This window comes from Phoxinus phoxinus (assembly GCF_949152265.1).
Source record: "Phoxinus phoxinus genome assembly, chromosome: 24".
Lineage (NCBI taxonomy): Eukaryota > Metazoa > Chordata > Actinopteri > Cypriniformes > Leuciscidae > Phoxinus > Phoxinus phoxinus.
This window is the reverse complement of record NC_136899.1, coordinates 3,455,500-3,474,562: the sequence shown is the minus strand read 5'-3', so window position 1 is coordinate 3,474,562 and position 19,063 is coordinate 3,455,500. Positions and strand designations below refer to the sequence as shown.

Genomic DNA, 19,063 nt, shown 5'->3' with positions numbered 1-19,063 from the left:
CATTTACCAAACAGAATGAACAATTCAGCAAAACTATTTCCACAACAAACGGAGCTGATAGTAAATGTAAGTGCAGAGTCGGATTTGACTACAATCTCCCTCTCCAGCCATTTACTTCATATTACATGTACTTTTGGTATATTTTAAATGTTATGGAATGGTTGCAAATATTGATAGAAATAAACCTGTCTATTTTTAAAGTCCCCCTGTAGTCAATCATTTTATCACTTAAACTCCACTTTTATCACACCAAAATTATATATTCTTTCAAGGAAAAAAAATCAGCATGCTTAAAATAGCTTGATTGTAACTCTACACCATTGCCTTGCCTCATTTAGTATACACGGTTCTATGAATATGCAAATGAGCCCCGCCTCCACTCACTCACAGCAGCTCAGAGATCCACACTTTGACGTGATTGGTTACAAGGTAGTTTGTGACGTCAGAAACACCAGCAATTTCAAACCGCGTTTTTGAGACTGTCTTTGGTAAAAAAAAAAAATTAAAAAAAAATGGTGTTGACATGAATTTGCACATGGTTTGTCTTTATGCATATTAAAAACACCACATAGACATATAAACAGAATTAAAATCTAGATTTTTTACCACAGAATTTAAATTAGCAACTCTGATGAGCATCATTAGATGTGATTCATGCGTCAGATCAGATGGAGCTCCCGAACACAGTTTGCTGTTTCTCTGTGAGAGTGAAGCTCATTATAAACGCCCATGGAGACTCGAGTGTTTATAGAAACCAGACACACCTCTGACAGCTGCAGAACATGGACTCGCCGAGTAAACACAGCGCAATTAACGAACTTCAGGAGCAAATTCGCTCTCTGACTGACGAAACTGTAAGTTATTTTCTTGTCATATGAAGGAATGAATGCTTAAGTAATTGGGTTGAAACATTATAGTGCGCTATAAACGCCGTGTATCTAATCAGGGGTCAGTCAGTGAGAAAGATAGGCTACCATTCATGTTTCTTTAATTAGTCAAAAGTGACAGTAAAGACATTTTTAATGTTACAAACGATTTCAAATAAATGCTGTTAATGTTAGTTCTTTCAATATTGATAACAAAAATAAATGTTTTTTGACCAGCAAAATAAAGATCATGTGACTGAAGACTCTGGAGCAATGATGCTAAAAATTCAGCTTGGCATCACAGGAATAAATTACATTTGAAAATATATTCAAATAGGGACATTTTTAAATTTAAATAATATTTCACAATATTACTGTTTTTACTGCCTTTTTGATCAAATAAATGCAGCCTTGGTGCATAAGAGACTTTTTTCAAAAACATAAAAAAAAGTCTTACTGACCCCAAATTGTATTGGTACTGTGTGATCTGTAAATGTAGAAACCTCCTGCACTGAATGCTGATTATAGTGTTAACTGCATTGATTTATATACTGTACAGGTACAGCTGCGGGAACGAAATGAAGTGCTGTTTAGTAAGCTTGACTCGGCCCAGAACAAACTGGGCCAGCAGGCTGCGTCAAAGAGCGACCTGTCTGTCAAACTGGTCCAGTGTGAGGAAGACAAACTGAGGGTAAAAACTGAAACAATCCTGGAAATATGGGATCTGCACTCAGGATTTTCCTGATATTATTATGTGTATGTGTTTCAGATCTCAAAAGACCTTGTTGATGTGCAGATTGAGGCCAATAAAATGAGAGAGAGGTATGAAGCAGAGATCTTTGAACTGAAAAACACGGTAAGTGCAGTACACACTCATGATCAATGGGCAGATAAAGTAGTCGAATCACCTTTATTTATACAGCGCTTTATACAATACAGATATTTTTAAAGCAGCTTCACAGTAATAAACAGGGAAATAACAGAATCAGTGCTGCAAACTTCATCAAATATGAGACTAATTCAGCTCTAAAGCAACTCAAGTCAGTTCAATATTTATTCAAATCAATAACTCAATAACTCTTTTTATGTGAATTTGGGGTTATTGGATAAAAAAGCTGAATGAAAATGCACAAAGATGCACATGAATTCTAAAAATGAATTCTAAACATTCTAAAAATGAATTCTAAAAATTCTAAAAATGAATTCTAAAAATTCTAAAAATGAATTCTAAAAATTCTAAAAATAAAAATTCTAAAAATGAATTTTAAACATTCTAAAAATGAATTCTAAACATTCTAAAAATTAATTCTAAAAATTAATTCTAAAAACATTTGAGGCGTATAATTTTTTATCCAACAAGAAGACATGCACATAAACTTTGATGGAAACACATTTACCGAATAAATCCCTCGATGCGCCACAGAAAACTCACGTGACCTTGCCTCAACAGAGGATGTGATTGGATAAATTGACTAACCAGTGAACCAATCGCATCGCACATCATCTCAAATGTTGCTTTGATCATTCTGAAATGCCTGTAATGAAACATAAAGTTCCCAAACATCAGTTTCCGAACTCAAGATAACATGACAGCGTTTATTGTGTTTCGTCTTTTTGTGATGTAAGAAAAAGAGCCTCACTAATTCCCCGATTGCAGCATTTTTATTACAGATATTTGTGCCAATTTTGTTCTCTTGAACTGTAACACATGGAACATGGAAACATAATTTCATAATTATCAAAACATAAACATCTCATAATTTATGCAATTTTCCAATTTTTCGCATAAATTAAATGTGCAACTTTGGATTGAAGCATATCTACTGCCAATGTTGCACATTTTTTCAATTATGAAACAAATTCGATTCAGCTATAAAGCAGCTCTACATTTATATGTCATGCTCTCTTTCCCAGGTTTTATCTCAGGAGGGCACGGCCTCATCTCTTCAGACGGAGCGTGACCGGCTCAGAAAGGAAGTGTCAGCGGCATCGTCCCGTTTACAAGTCATTGAGCGGAACGAGCGTGACCTGGCCGAAGAGTACGCAGTGCTAAAGAGCAACTTCCTGTCGTTGAGGAGTGCTTATGAAAGAGAGCGCACACACTTCGAGGAGCTCAGCGCTGAGCTGCTCGCCCTCGCACACACACACGACACACTCCTGCAGGAGAGAGAGCGCACGCACAGACACACGCTGGAGGTGGAGAGGGTTCGAGCGCTCATCAGCAGGGCGTCACTGAACAGAGTCAGCGTGAGAGACACACACACACACACGCTCAGCTTTAGCAAATACTTCCGCTAGCAAAGTATGTTTCTTTACAGGGCACTGAATACAATTGCATTTAAAAGGCCACACAAATATTGAAGCTCACGCTGTAGTTTAAAATGTTAGGCTAAGGATAAGGCTTTCGTCCAGAACACAAATTACGATTTTTTTAATGAAATCTGAGCGTTTTCTGTCCCTCCATTGACAGTTTACGCAACTGACACTTTCAGTAAAGATTCATATTTTGTAAATAAAGTGTTAAAGGGGTGGTTGATTATGATTTCACTTTTCTAACTTTAGTTAGTGTGTAATGTTGCTGTTTGAGCATAAACAACATCTGCAAAGTTACAACGCTCAAAGTTCAAAGCAAAGGAAGATATTTGCTTTTACAGAAATTGCTTTTTAAAGGACAAGTTCGGTATTTTACACTTAAAGCCCTGTTTACAGACCGTATCTGATGAAATAGAACTGTTAAGATTAAAGTTTGGACACATGCTCCTGTCCCGAGAATTTTAGGTTTATTTAGCTTTCCCCCCCACCCCCACAATGGTTGTCTATGTGCACTGGCAGATTCCTTCCTAAAACACATTAAACTTTCGTTTACAAAGACGTGAAACTCACCGAGTGGTGATCACTGATATGATCCCAAAAAAAATCGCTGAAAAAGATGCTTTCCAACAGGTTTTATCGTAGTGTTTGTCCACCTCCATTGACTTGTATTGAATGTGCTGTGTGAGGTACGTTATTCCTCCGTCGCTTCTTCTTCTGCTTCTTCTGTGTATTCAATGAAATGCCAGCGGTTTGCGCAGTGGCGCCTCCAGAAATGTTTCATAGGGGTGGCCAGATGGGGCCACTTAAAATCTTGGGGTGGCACACCAAAACTATAAACCATAATTTCAGAATTTTATTCTACTGTTGTAGTAACCCATTCGGAAATGTAATATATGACATATCCCTATATCGCTAGTGACGCCGTCATATATGTTAAATATAAGACAATATATTGCTATAACATATATACATATCTCTACATATATGTTGATATAGGTTTTTAACATATATAAATTTGACATATTAAATGAGTATATTGACATATATTAATATGATGTATATGATTATTATTTATATAATACTGTATGTTTTGACCATATATGTCACCGATATGTTTAATTTATGCCAAACTATTTACTATTTATTTCAAGTCTACATATCTCATTTTCAAATCTTTTATAAATAAAATGTATTATTTATTATTATTTGACCTCTTCTTGACCAGCTCATAAAAACAAAACAAATACTACATAAATTCTATTTGAAAACCGATAATTATATATGTGACAAGTATGTAAAAAAACACTATTATACATACATCAAATATATGGGCTGGTTTTATATGTCAATTGTTCCATTTTCTAATAGGTTTTATATATGGGCATATATATGGGTATATATATTTTATATATGTGGATATATTTCATATATATATATTTCATATACCTAGGCTATGTATATTACATTTCCGTATGGGTAAACTGGCCTGAAGAAAACTATCAGAAAGACTTAAGGAAACTCCTACTGATATACTCTGGTTTATTGTGTTATATTTAACGGACAGTGCATCACGTTGCATGAATTTCTTAAATGAAATAAACAGAGTTGAAGCAGGTTAATAATAATAGCCCACACACTCCATTTCATCATTGCAAATAACACATATGACTCGACTGACAAAACTAGGAACTAACACACACATGAAGTAAACTTGTGTGTAGTTTATAAAGTCCAGCCTTGCACTTGAAAACAATCTAAACTCTGTTTTTATGACGCAGCTCTTATTGATGCGACTTACCAGCAGCGAGAGATGTGTGTGTGTGTGTGTGTGAGACTCTGCTGGTGGTGACGTAGCTCCGCCCGCAATATCACGCACACAAATGCGAGTGATGCAACAGCCAATGTCGAGTTTTCCCAATTATTAATGCATGAATTTAACAGCATTATTTAAACTCCGTTACACATATACATGCACCAGCTAACGACGTTAGCTAGGTAACTCTTGTCAAAACATGTCAAAGACGCATCAAAAAGCTGTTGTAACAGTATACTGTAACCAAAAGCAAGTCACGACACATAATTCCCCGTCTTCTTTTACTAAAGAATATTTTTTACTTATTTACTTACCGGTAGTCTTCGTCTTCTTTCTTAACTTCTTTTAAAATTGTTGACCGACGGGCACGCGCTGAGCTGTTGCTGTCTGAGCGCGCAACAGCGGCATGTACGGAGGGGCGGGGGAGGGGCGGGCTACTGTGTGCGATCGTAAGTCTAGATCAGCTTGCCTGCCTGGCTGTGCATTAGGGATGAAATGCATAACTGATGCTACTAAAATGTATACTGGCCAGTGGGGTGGCCAGTGGGGTGGCCAGGAGTCGGCCAAGGGTGGCCACGGCCACCCCTGGCCACCCCCTGGCGGCGCCACTGGGTTTGCTTGCAATTGGCAAAGGTGCATTATCGCCACCAACTGGTGTCTATTATTCAAGCTCTCAACGGAAGAATCTGGGTGTGACGCGTTTGGCAAAATAGGTCCACAAAAGCTAAATAAACCTAAAATTCTCGGGACAGGAGCATGTGTCCAAATTTTAATCTTAACCGTTCTATTTCATCAGATACGGTCTGTAAACAGGGCTTTAAGTGTAAAATACCGAACTTGTCCTTTAAGGACTACAACAAACGGCTGGTGGGAACTACACAACATTCCTCCCGGGTTAGTGACATCACCAACCCTAAAATTTACATAAACCCCGCCCCCGGTACATGATTTATAGATTATCAAGACAGAATATGCTAATCAATGACTAGAAGATATCTATACATAAGCTACATAAATTCATCAACTAACCATTCAGAGACGTCCTGTTGCTTCTACATGTTGTTACTTCTTGAGTCTCTCCATCATTGTCTGACTCCGGTTTGAACATAAAAAGCTAAAAGTTTTTGATATTTTCAGTGCATGTGTGTGTGAGTGCAAGCTGTTTTAGCTCCGCCCCCTGTGCCGGGAGCAGCAGCTCATTTGCATTTAAAGGGACAGACACAAAAAGTAACTACTTTAACATGCTATATAAAAATATCTGTGGGGTATTTTGAGCTAAAACTTCACACACACACTCTGGGGACATCAGAGACTTATTTTACATCTTGTGAAAAGGGCATTATATCACCCCTTTAATTTATGTTTCTTTGTGTAAACAAAGCACTCACGTTGCTTCATAAAATTGAGGTTAACTCATTACTTTTATGATGTCTTCACTACCTTTCTGGGGCTTGAAAATGGTAGTAGATTGTCAATGGAGGGACAGAAAGCTCTCAGATATCATCAAAAATATATTCATTTGTGTTCTGAAGATGAATGAAAGTCTTACGGGTTTTGGATCGACATGAGGGAGAGTAATTAATTAATGACAGAATATTCTTTTTTGGATAAACTATCCCTTTAATACTTACAGTAAATTTAGATCTGATGATAGATCTTTGATCTGAACACACACTGAAGTATGAACAGTAATAATAGTGATGCATTGCTTTATCAGATCGCAGTAATCACTGAAAGGGGAACAACAATATTTCCTAATGAACTTATATATTGAAGTTATATATTTAAAAACTCTGTTTTTGATTTCTGTTTTAACAGCCAGAGGAGTTTGAACAGAGCAAGAGCCCACTGGAAAAAAACGTAAGAAAATCATCAGTATATTATTTGTTTCCTAGTATAACAAGTCAATTTTATTTGTATAGCACTTTTCACAATACACACACTTGAAAAGCAGCTTTACAGAAAATCATGATGTTATTGTTTTTAGCTTAATACCTTCATGCCTTATAGTTGCATTTTGCAGATTAGATCTGTATGCAATAAAATACTTTACTTTTTGCAATGACATAAACAGTTAAGCAGTTGAGATTTGCTATAAAGCATATATCCCTTAACACGAGTATAATATATGAATGCAAATTAAGTTGTACTATATATCCAACTTTAAATGTATTGCTGGGTGACTACACCGTTTATATTTTGCGAAAATATTTATGATCACGCATCTGAGATTTGCTACAAAGTATATATTGCTTTATGTTAGTGTACTGTATGTATGCTTGTAAAGTTGTATGTAATATATATCCATATAGCTGGGCTTTATAGTTTACATATTGTATAATATTTTTTGTATAATATTTGTTGTTGTTGTAATATACCTATAGATTAGATTAGAGTTTATTGTCATCCCGGCCATATACAGTGGAGCGTAATGTAATTTCACTAGGTTTGCAGTGCAGTTGTACACAGTGTAAAATACAATAATATTAATAATACTAGTGATGGAATCAAAGTGGAAGGTGATCTTGCAGTGGTAAGAATACCTGAGGTATTAAAGTGCAGGTAACGATTATAGTTATAGTGTTTAACTGATACAGTATAGTATGAAGAAATGTTAATAAAGCATTGTGTTTTACAGATGTTGTGCAGAGTACTGGCAGTAGTGGATACGTCACTGTTGCACAATCTTTTTGTGTTGGCCCGTATGCCACGCTACCTCTTGTGGGAAGGGAGAATATTTATGATATTTCTGTAATATGGTGGTGATTTAATACATGTGTGGTCTGTTTCAATGCAGGGAGCGTGGAATAACCTGAGAGATGAGCTAGAAAACCTGAGGAAAAGCTACGAGGGCCACCAACGACAGCTAGAGGAGAAAGTGTGAGACACAAGATGACGTCTGCTGGCGTTTGACCTACAAGCCCCATCTTGGGTTACAAACACTTAATACACATGAAAGCAGGGTCCAAAATGTTCTGTGATCACTGAAAACACATTTGGATGTAGTCAGAAATGCACGTGACCCAATAGAGCGACTGCACTAAGTCGGAAAACATTTGGTAAAGCACAAATACATATTCATGCAAAAGATTACAGACCTTATTCACAGCAGTGCCGTCTTTGATTTTTAACAGGAATGAAAGTGAGGCTGTGAGGGAAAGACTTTCATCTTTTCAGTTGGTTGTTCTGTTATTTAATGTTTAATGCTGAAGAAAAACTGCAAAAAAAATCTTTCCAAGGAATTTCATTAGACAAAAAAACTCAACATGAGCTGTGAAAAATCATAAGTTATCTAGGAGCTTTATAGAGCTTTTTCCAGTCTATCCCTCTCTGGATAAGGGCCATGTCTGATATGAACATGCAGCAACACAGATCACGTGAAGCACATGCATCGGAAGTTCAGTCAAAACAGGTGCTCAGTTAAAATAACAAGGAGAACTCGAAACATCTGTGGTATATTTGGAAGCGTGCCGAACTAGTGCTTCACACGTTTTTGCTGTTAAAACCGCAGGACGCAGCTGCAGGTCAGTGGAAGGGAAAACGTGCAGACGTCTAGACGCGTTTTAAAAAAGTTGATGCAGCGATATGCAGCATAAGATGTAAGACACAAGGGCAATAGTTAAAAACGTCCATCTAGTGCATATTTACATTGAGAAACTATGGAAAAGTAGCGCAGTGGAATGTGCTGATGAAATTTAGCATGCATGTGTTGTAAACCTAAATCCAAAACTAATAAAAATCGTTTTCATTCACTAAAATCAAGCTAAAATTAAGCAAAATATAAATACTAGATGAAATGAAAACTTAGAAATGTTGCCTTTGCTATTAACTGAAACAAAATAGTACTAAACTTATTGGAAATTAAAATTAATTCAATCAAATTAATTAAAGCTAAATAGAAATATTTGAAAATGAGAAGAGCACATGGAAAAATTACTACAACCAAAATGAAAACTGAATTATAATAAATTATAGTAAAATCAATATAATAAATATATCAAATGAATTTTCAGCATCAATACTCATTACAGTTTTCAGTGTCACATGATCCTTCAGAAATCATTCTAATATGATGATTTGATGCTCAAGAAACATTTATTATTATCAATGTTCAAAACAGTTTTTTTGTTTGATGAATAGAAATGTCAAAAGATAAGCATTTATCTAAAATAGAAAGCTTTTGTAACATTAAATATTACCGTCAGTAAGATTTCATTTCTGAAAGAAATTAATACTTTTATTCAGCAAGGATGCATTAAATTGATCAAAAGTGACAGTAAAATACATTTATAATGTTACGACAGATTTCGGATAAATGCTGTTCTTTGATGGTTACATTTTCATAAGTAATAGAATATCATAATACTAAAATAATAGTCACAAAATCATAGACCCTCTCCTCGAAATATGATCTCAAATGATCACAGGAGACGCATTTTATTTGGCATCTCTCTCACCTGGCCACCTGTGACCTGATTGGCCGAGACGGGTGTTGTGTAAACACACTCAGACGAGGGCACAATGGTGTCTGCCTGAAGCTTGACCGAGTGAAACCAAACTCTGTGCACCTGCTACATTACGAGTGATGTGGTGGAGCTTTTATCTTTATGAGTGGAAAATCTTTGATACATGCGCTCACTGGTTTAGTCACGAGACGTGGGCGGTGAAGGTCAGCTGATGAGTGTGTGTGTGTGTTCACTGTGTTGTCTTTCTCTCACAGTGTGGCCATGGGCAGAGAACAACAGGAGAATAAGAGAGCCATTCAAAACACCCGACGCGAGCTATCCCAGCAGTCTGCAGTGAGGACATCACCAGTCACACACAGAAGATGCTGTATATGAGTTTCTGATCACTGATTTGTTCCCGTCTACATGCAGACACTGATCATATCTCAGCATCAGCTGAAGGAGGCCGAGACTGAGCTCTCTGAACTACAAAATCATCTGAAGGAACTCAACAGAGAGTACAGGGCCCGACTCACACACTATATTCAGGATGTTACAGTATGTGGACAAGCAGGCAGACATTTGGTTAAATGAATGGTGCATTCATGTCAGAAAAACACACTTTAAAGTGGCTTCTTGAGTTAATAATTGTGATCCTGGACCACAAAACCAGTCACGAGTATCCAACAATACATTGTATGGGTCAAAATTATAGATTTCTCTTTTATGCCAAAAATCATTAGGATATTAAGTAAAGATCATGTTCCATGAAGATATTGTGTAAATTTCCTACCGTAAATATATAAAACATGTATTTTTGTGAGTGAATGCAGCACAATCGTGAACATAAATGCACAACTTTAAAGGAGATTTTCTCAATGTTTAGATTTTTTTGCATCCTCAGATTCCAGATTTTCAATAGTTGTGTCTCGACCAAATATTGTCATATCCTAACAAACCATACATCAATGGAAAGCTTATTTATTCAGCTTTCAGGTGACGTATAATTCTCAATTTCAAGAAATTGACCCATGTGACTGGTTTTGTGGTCCAGGGTCACAATTCTTGAGAAATAATTAATATTTTTTTTATGTTTTGAAAGAAGTCTTTCATGCTCACCAAGGCTGAATTTATGATAAAAAATGCAATAAAAACAGTAATATTCTGAAAATTATTACAATTTAATTTTAGTTTTCTGTGAATATATAGTAAAATGTAATTTATTCATGTGATCAAAGCTGAATTTTCAGCATCATTACTCCAGTCTTCAGTGTCACATGATCCTTCAGAAATCAGTATAATATGATGATTTGCTGACATTTCTTAATATTATTATCAATGTTGAAAACAGTACTGCTTAATATTTCTGTGGAAGCCATAATGCATTTTTTCAGGATTCTTTGATGAATAGAAAATCAGTAGAACAGCATTTTTTTTAAATAGAAATCGTTGGAACATTATAAATGTCTTTACTGTCACTTGATCAATTTAGTGCATCCATTTCTTTTTTTTAATCTTCTTTGCAGCAAACATTTGAGTGGTGGTGTTGATGTGGTGTGGTTTCTGGGCCTGCAGGAGTGTGTATCTGCAGCCGCTGGTGGTGATCTGGGACAGAAGTTGAAGAGGATTGTTGAGTCCATGCTGGAGGAGGTGAAAACATCACATCGCTCCAGAGAGGAACAGCTCACCAAAGCTGCCAAAACATACCGCAAACGCATACAGGGTCTGAGCAATGCCCTCCAACAGCTACTCATCGCTTACAGGTGCAGGAACATCCACTCAAGCACACTTTATTTGCAGGTTTCATCAGGTTTTGCCAATTTTTGTTAAACGCAAAACCTGCTCTACAGTCTAGTTCATCTAATATTTGGATTTTTATTTTATTTACAACAATGTTTTTAGTACTTAGTTAACGATAATAACCCTGAGTTGAACCCTAACCCTAAAATCTTCATATGATATTGGATTAAGTTCAGGTTTTGCTAATTATCTAGTGACGTTTTCAGACGTTTCAGCCCCGTATAAAAAGCAAAGCCTGCTCCAATACACACTAGATCTGATTTGGTCTGATAACAAGTAGTGTCTCTGTGTCCCAGACTGCAACGTGAGCAGATCCTGGCACTCCCTGAACACGCTTTAGAGGCCGGACCCCCTGAGGCCCACTTCTGTCCCGCGGGGCCCGAACCGAGAGGAGACGCCGAGAGAGAGATACACAGACTGAGAGAGGACAAAGCCCGCCTGGAGAGCCAACTGAAACTGGCTCGAGAACAGGTGTGTGTGTGTGTGTGTGTGTGTGTGTGTGTGTGTGTGTGTGTGTGTGTGTGTGTGTTGTTTAATGGATTAGTTCTGTGACTTGATTATGTGCTTGGTATTTTTCAGATGGCTGTGTTGTCAGAGTCTTCTCAGAGGTGAGGATCAGTTAAAAATATTGTACAATACGGTTTACTGGCTTATTTTATGTGTTGCACTTGGACATTTCATTTGTGCAGGGCTGGACTAACCCAAGAAGCCTGGAATGATGTAAAAAAACAGTTCAGAGAAATAACCAACTCCACACAGGTAATTAATACACACTGAAACCAGTTAGTCCTGGAACAACATTTCTGTCAAACAGATTCCAAACCCTGACCATTAACTACAAGTTCAAGGTCAAGGTCAAGTTCCTTTATATGTACCCAGAGGTAGATTTTGTTTGCAGTAGAGTCCTCATACACACATATGGAAAAACAAAGGGGCACATATCACACATCATTCAACTTAAGGCTTAAAAACTTTTAAGGAAAACTTTTAAAAAATTAGGAAATGACAAAAATGTAAAAAAAAAAAAAAAAAAAAAGTAAAAAAAAGAAAAGTAAAATATTTTTTTTATTTAAAATTATACCCATAAACTCTGATGGAAATTATTGTTTAATTTGGACCGTGTTCAAGCCCCAACCCCAGCCTTCAGTCTAAGCTGAACCAGTGGCATTTTAGTATTATTTATATACTATTATAGTTTTTTTATTAATATTTAGAATTAGCTTTGTTTTGTATATTTTCAGGTTTCATTTTAATATATATAATTAAAATTGTCATTTATTTTATTTCAGTTTATAATAGATTTATTTTTCCCCCACTTAGTCATTTTAGTGCTTCAACTCAAACCTATTTCTGTTTCTAATTCAAGTTTTCCATGTTCAGTTTTATTTCAATTAACAAAAAGTATAGTTTCAGTTAACGATAATAACCCTGAGCTGAACCCTAACCCTAAAATCGTATATAAAACAGCGACATTGATCCAGATCATGTCCTACTTGGTGATATTATTGTAATCAAAGTATGTGACAGTATAACCCAATTAACCATAACCAATAGCAGCACTCTTATGATCAAACATTAAACATAGCAGTATATAATCTAACCACAAGCACATGTAATTATTACAACAGCTTCACTATCATCACCCTGGTAATCACAGTAATTTCCTGCAGGAATCTCAAGAGAAGGAGCGTGTCCGTCTGATCACCAGAGCGACGGTTGCTGAGGAGCAGGTGTCTGAGCTCACGGAGTATGTGGACAATCACCTGGGCAGGTATTTCAACACACACCTGTGAGAATAAGGAAATTACTTTATAGGTGGTGTGTGGTCTTCAGGTGTGGCGTCTTTGTGCAGGTATAAACTGGAGATTACGCGACTGCGCAGGCTTCTGGGATCACAGGAGGGAAGATCGAATAGTGCACGAGTCCATAAGCCCCGCCCACTCCACAAGTCTTTCAAAAACAGCAGTTATGAACTATAGTGCAGCAATCCTTAAGCCCCGCCCACTCCACAAATCAGTCAAAACAGCAGTTTAAAAATATAGTGCAGCAATCCTTAAGCCCCGCCCACTCCACAAGTCAGTCAAAACAGCAGTTTAAACATATAGTGCAGTAATCCATAAGTCCCGCCCACTCCACAAATCAATCAAAAACAGCAGTTTAAAAATATAGTGCAGCAATCCTTAAGCCCCGCCCACTCCACAAATCAGTCAAAACAGCAGTTTAAACATATAGTGCAGTAATCCTTAAGCCCCGCCCACTCCACAAATCAGTCAAAACAGCAGTTTAAACATATAGTGCAGTAATCCATAAGTCCCGCCCACTCCACAAATCAATCAAAAACAGCATTTTAAAAATATAGTGCACGAGTCCATAAGCCCCGCCCACTCCACAAATCAGTCAAAACAGCAGTTTAAAAATATAGTGCACGAGTCCATAAGCCCCGCCCACTCCACAAATCAGTCAAAACAGCAGTTTAAAAATATAGTGCACGAGTCTATAAGCCCCGCCCACTCCATAAATCAAAGACAACATTTATTAGATGTACCGGCAGTACATTACATAAGCTCCACCCAGTCTGTAAATCAATCAAAAACAACATTTATGAGATAATCAACTGAAATAGCGTTAATGCCGTTAGATATTTTTGCACCTGGCAAATAAATTATTCAAATATAATTTTCAGCTCAGAAGAAAGTATAATGGTGTGATAGGATTTCTTAAGCAATCATAAGCAGTGTTAGCTAATCAATGAGTACATGTGTTTACTTGCACAATCTTACACCAAATGACAATTTATCAGGGAAAAGTTCTAAATGGTTTTGATCTTTTGCCTGTTACTTCAGTTTTGTTTAGCATGTAAACACCTTTATCACATCTGTTCAAGTTTTATGGCGATCTCGTGTTGTCGGTTCATTGATTTGCATGTAAACCCTAATAACTGGATTTTTTTGATCATTATCAGCATTTTGTTGTACATGTAAACACTCATTATTGCCGTCATTTGCATTCTTAAGTGCATTCTTACTCACGTTTCATGCTAAGCTCACTGTGTTTAATTTCTAGAGATTTGGTTATTTGGATCTGCTGATTCAGATTAAATAGCTGATATTTCATTATTGATATTTTGTTATTGATTGTGTGCGTTTAGTTAAATGATCAAAATGAAACAACACAGCAATATGTCTTGTATACTGCTGTGTTTTACTCCTTTAGAAGCGCATGCATGTGTGTGTGTGTGTGTGTGATTGAATTTGCTCTTCGTTCCTGAGAAACTATGCGTGGAATGTTTGTAAAGCTTATGTCAATTTTACGGGCTGCGAGAATGAAAGACTGTTGACAATTAATTGTCTGACGGGTTAAGATAATTTCATTACAGAGCATGTAGTTCACACACACGCTGATCCCTGAGAAACACACCACACTGGGGGACAGATTTGGACATTTAATAAATTAATATCAGTGGTTTCATGAGCTAATGTTAGTGATTTTCACACTTGATAAACAGTTTTAGTTTAGTGTATAAAGTTCTTATTTTTATAGTAAGAGAGAGAGAGAGAGAGTTAAACCGTGGTGAAGGAGACCTGAATGTTTCCTAGTTGGAAATACTACAGGGCAAACTTGAAAGCATATTACTGGAAAGAAAAAAGTATCCCGGATTACCCAGAGAAAGAGAGCGAGAGCGAGCGAGCGAGACAGAAAGAGGCTGTGGGCTTGTCAGATAAAGGGAGAGTGTTTGGGAAATGGGCTGCAGACTAAGAGGGTTCGAGCGCCTCTTTATGAGCCGGGGGGAAAGATGGCGATTATGCGTATGGGAAACGGGGTGCATGAGTACAGTGGCCCCTGAACCCCTGGGAAACGAGCGGGGAGGGGGCTCGTGGGTAATTGGCGGGGGGTTTCGGGGGCTGGCCGGTCGGCCGACTGTGTGCCAGCTCACACTGGGTGGCATCCGCACCGGCACGTTGACATCATGAGAACGTTACACCACAGAGAACTAGAAAGACAGAGAAACAACAAAGTGCTTTAAATGCGTTACCTCACTGTTTTTGGCAGATTTCAATTTATTTAGAATTGATTTAGAATTTTATGTATTATTTAGATTAAAATTTAATTGAAATATTGCTGATTATATATATATATATATATATATAATTAATAAATAATATATGTAAATAATATCTATAAATATTATAGACTCAAATTTTATTTAAATAATACTGATTATATATATATATATATATATATCATTAATAAATAATATATGTAAATATTATTATAAAATAATATATGTAAATATATGTAAATAATATCTATAAATATTATAGACTAAATTTTTATTTAAATAATACTGATTATATATATATATATTATTAATAAATAATATAATAAAATAATATATGTAAATATTTTTATATAAAATAATATTATAAACAGTAACATTAAATATTAAAATATTTACATGTACATTTTATATGATTTTTTATGTTATTGTTTGTAATATTTTTTATAGTTATATGAACAATAAAACATCAATATAGTATATATAGTAGTTTTCACCGTTCTTTACAGCAATCATTCATGAATCATCCAGCTCTAATCGTTTGAGCCCATAGTGACATCGAGATGAACTCGGAATGTGTGTCTGAAACCACGAGCTGTGGGAAAATGTGGAATGCCATGGAATATTCCAGCTGGAGATCTGGTACGTCTTCGGGAAGCACTTCACGTTTATAAACCTGTGTGTGTGTAGTCTGTGTGTGAGAAGCGCTGCTTTAGTTGATTGTTTGTTTTTTTAGTCATTTTTTAATGCTCAGTTGATATGTGCCTAATAAACTTTGTGTGTGTGTGTGTGTGTGTGTGTGTGTGTGTGTGTGTGTGTGTGTGTGTGTGTGTGTGTGTGTGTGTGTGTGTGTGTGTGTGTGTGCGGTGTGTGTGTGCGTATGTGTGTGTAAGTGGACGGGACAAGCCTTGTGAACGGCAGTAATTTATGAGAACAGGCTGGAGGGGGAGAGACGGAGGAAAGAAAAAAAGTGACAAAAGCGGAAGAATGTGGGACGCGTGAGAGAGGAATGTGAGCAGAGACAGAAGAACTCACTATCAAATTAATGAGTGTGTGAATTCAGACAGACAGACAGGCTGAGAACCAGAAGAAAAAAAAGGAATGAACGTTTACCTTTCCAGAAAGAAATCATTTGAATTTAAATTGAAGTGAATAGTCTGCATTTCATAGTTCCCATGGTCACACAAAACCTGGAAATGTCAATTTGGGATTTTTAGCCCTTGAAATGTAATCAGAAATTAATAAAATCTTAATTAATTATAAAATGAATACAAATTTCCATAGTTAATATGTATTTATTTAGTTATGCTCACACTGTAAACGATTAAATAAATACAGTATTATACTCTTTTTCTCAACAGTTTCTTGCTGTATAACCTTTGTACAGTATGTTACTGTAGATTTTGTTGTTTTAAACAATACTTTAGTTAGTTAGTTTTTTGTACAGTGCAGGAATGAGATATTGAATCAGCTTTAAAGTGCTCTGCTGCTTTATTCAGCAGATGACGGACATTAGTTGTGATTTCTCTCGCGGTCAGAAGCACCTGTTGGCTGACTTCAAGCGTTCGGAGGGATTTCCAGCTCTTTAGCGTGTCTGGAGGAGTTGAGGAGCGAGTAGATAAAGGGGAGGAACAACAATAACGCTGAGGAGAGGAGAAAAAACACAAAACATCAAGAGATTGAGTGAAGAGATAGAGAGAAATGACATGCTGAGCGGTTCAAGGGAACGAGAGGAAAATAACCTGAAGGAAAGTTTGAAAGTACACGGGCATGCTGAGGGGGAGAGGGGGGGGGTGTGAAAGTTTTTCCCACACTTCTGTGGTTTAATCCGTGTCATCATTAGGACAAAATTCAGACGCCCTCCTGTAGCCCCTCGACAAAGAACAGAGGTTTTCCTCTCGCAAGCGCACATGAACAGAACGCGGACCTCTCCTCACGGCTTGGCTCTGTTCCTGTTCTCACAGTCCGTTTGCATGTTCACACATTCTGTCCATTATAGCAGCGATTCACTGACTGTACCTCAGGGAGACTCTGAAACACCCGTCCCCCAGATCTGCCTCTGTCTGTCACTGGCGGCTATCGGATGCCGGACATAAAACTGCTGAATCTCGAAATATTTCGACTTTAATCTCGAAATGCTAGATTTTTTATTTTATTTTTTACGTTGCAAGTTCAGGGCTTCCGTAAAGGTTTGGTTTCCCATCAGTGCCCGTGTTTTATAGTACAGTGATGTTAAAACATGGCACGTTTAATTTGTGCACCAAACAAAATTGCAACTGTTTCCTGACAGGTTTCTTAATAAAGGAACACGCCGACTTTTTGGGACTTTAGTTTATTCCTCGTATCCCCCAGAGTTTGATAAGTTCATGCATACACTTCTCATCTCCGTGTGTGCCTTAACTCTGTCTGACGCACCCACCGCTAGCCTAGCTTAGCACAAAGACTGGAGGTAAATGGCTCCAGCTAGCATACTGCTCCCAAATAAGTGACAAAATAACGGCAACATTTTCCTATTTACATGTTGTGATGTGTATAGTCACAGTGTATACAAATAACAAGGTCACATGAGACACAGCATCTTCTATCCGCCCAAGTAGCAGTGCTTCATCTTCTGAGAATATAGTTCCCAGTATGTATACGGTTAGAAGATGGCTGTGTCTCATGTGACCTTGTTGTTCGGTTAGTGTCATGACTTTTAGGACTACACGAACATGCTTACTCAGATTGTTTTTTTGTGAAACTGCATATTTTGTTGAGTAATTTTGGCGGGAAATAAGAAAGACACTCCCCACCCCGACCTGAGGAGCTCTGCTCCACACACACACACACACACACACTTGGGTTTCCCTCCGCATTTTAATGGGATTAGAGCCATCTGCAGACCCTTAAGGAACAAAAGTGTGTTTCTGGAGAAGTTGTGTTCTCTAGGGGGTTGAAGTGTTGTCACCGTACTAACACACAGCAGGGATCTAGTGCCTTTTTAGAAGATATTCATGATAACCGAAATCATGATTATTCCCAACTGCAGTGTATTGCATCTGTAATATCTTAATCTGATTTAACTAATAGCCCTATAAGTTTAGGGTCTGTAGTAGAAGTCTCTTCTGCTCTCCAGGGATCATTTATTTGATCAAAAATATAGTAAAAACAGTAATATTGTCAAAAATTATTGCAATTCAAAATAACTGTTTTCTATGTGAATATATTGTAAAATGTAAAATTCAAAGCTGAATTTTCAGCATCATTACTCTAGTCTTCAGTGTCACATGATCCTTCAGAAATCGTTTGATGATTTGCTGCTCAGGAAACATTTATTATTATCATCAGTGTTGAAACAGTTTTGCTTCTTCATATGGCTTCGTTTTGGGGAAATCATTTTGTTTTTAGGATTCTTTGATTAATTGAAAGTTCAGAAGAGCAGCATTTATTTCAAATAGAAATCTTTTTTGTAACATTATAAATGTCTGTCACTTTTGATCAGTTGAATAAAACTTTCTGCATTTTCAAAAAAAACATCAGTGTGATTAATAAGCTGTTTTCCTCATAGGAACTGAAAAATGTCCCTCAAGGACTAGAATTTTGTATATTCCCCGTAACTTAAGGTATACTGACACACACACACACACACACACACACAGAGAGAGAGAGACAGAGACACGGACACACACAATACACACACAGACAGACACACACACACACACACACACACACACACACACACACACACACAACACACACACAGACAGAGACACACACACACAATACACAC

General features: G+C 37.0%; 1 protein-coding gene across 2 annotated transcripts; it reads left to right on the top strand.

Annotated features, from left to right (window-relative positions):
• Positions 1 to 679: 679 nt before the first annotated feature.
• ccdc78 (coiled-coil domain containing 78) lies at positions 680 to 14,355 on the top strand. 2 transcript variants are annotated; one of them, XM_079601345.1, is made up of 14 exons: positions 680 to 854; positions 1,426 to 1,557; positions 1,636 to 1,722; positions 2,781 to 3,107; positions 6,811 to 6,852; positions 7,790 to 7,872; positions 9,713 to 9,791; positions 9,870 to 9,995; positions 11,013 to 11,200; positions 11,534 to 11,708; positions 11,817 to 11,845; positions 11,927 to 11,996; positions 12,908 to 13,008; positions 13,090 to 14,355. In XM_079601345.1, the coding sequence occupies exons 1-14, from the start codon at positions 783 to 785 to the stop codon at positions 13,214 to 13,216; spliced, it is 1,638 nt and encodes a 545-aa protein (XP_079457471.1). In that variant the 5' UTR covers positions 680 to 782; the 3' UTR covers positions 13,217 to 14,355. The 2 variants fall into 2 exon arrangements, with proteins under 2 accessions (XP_079457471.1, XP_079457470.1); XM_079601344.1 differs by having other exon boundaries at positions 731 to 854; positions 2,781 to 3,113.
• Positions 14,356 to 19,063: the final 4,708 nt, after the last annotated feature.

Bases quoted from the DNA above. Each gene is read 5' to 3' on its own strand.
- ccdc78 (XM_079601344.1), top strand. From the start codon at position 783: ATGGACTCGCCGAGTAAACACAGCGCAATTAACGAACTTCAGGAGCAA. The intron at 9,792-9,869 runs GTGAGGACATCA...GTCTACATGCAG, and splicing joins AGCTATCCCAGCAGTCTGCA to ACACTGATCATATCTCAGCA. The intron at 11,997-12,907 runs GTAATTAATACA...AATTTCCTGCAG, and splicing joins AAATAACCAACTCCACACAG to GAATCTCAAGAGAAGGAGCG.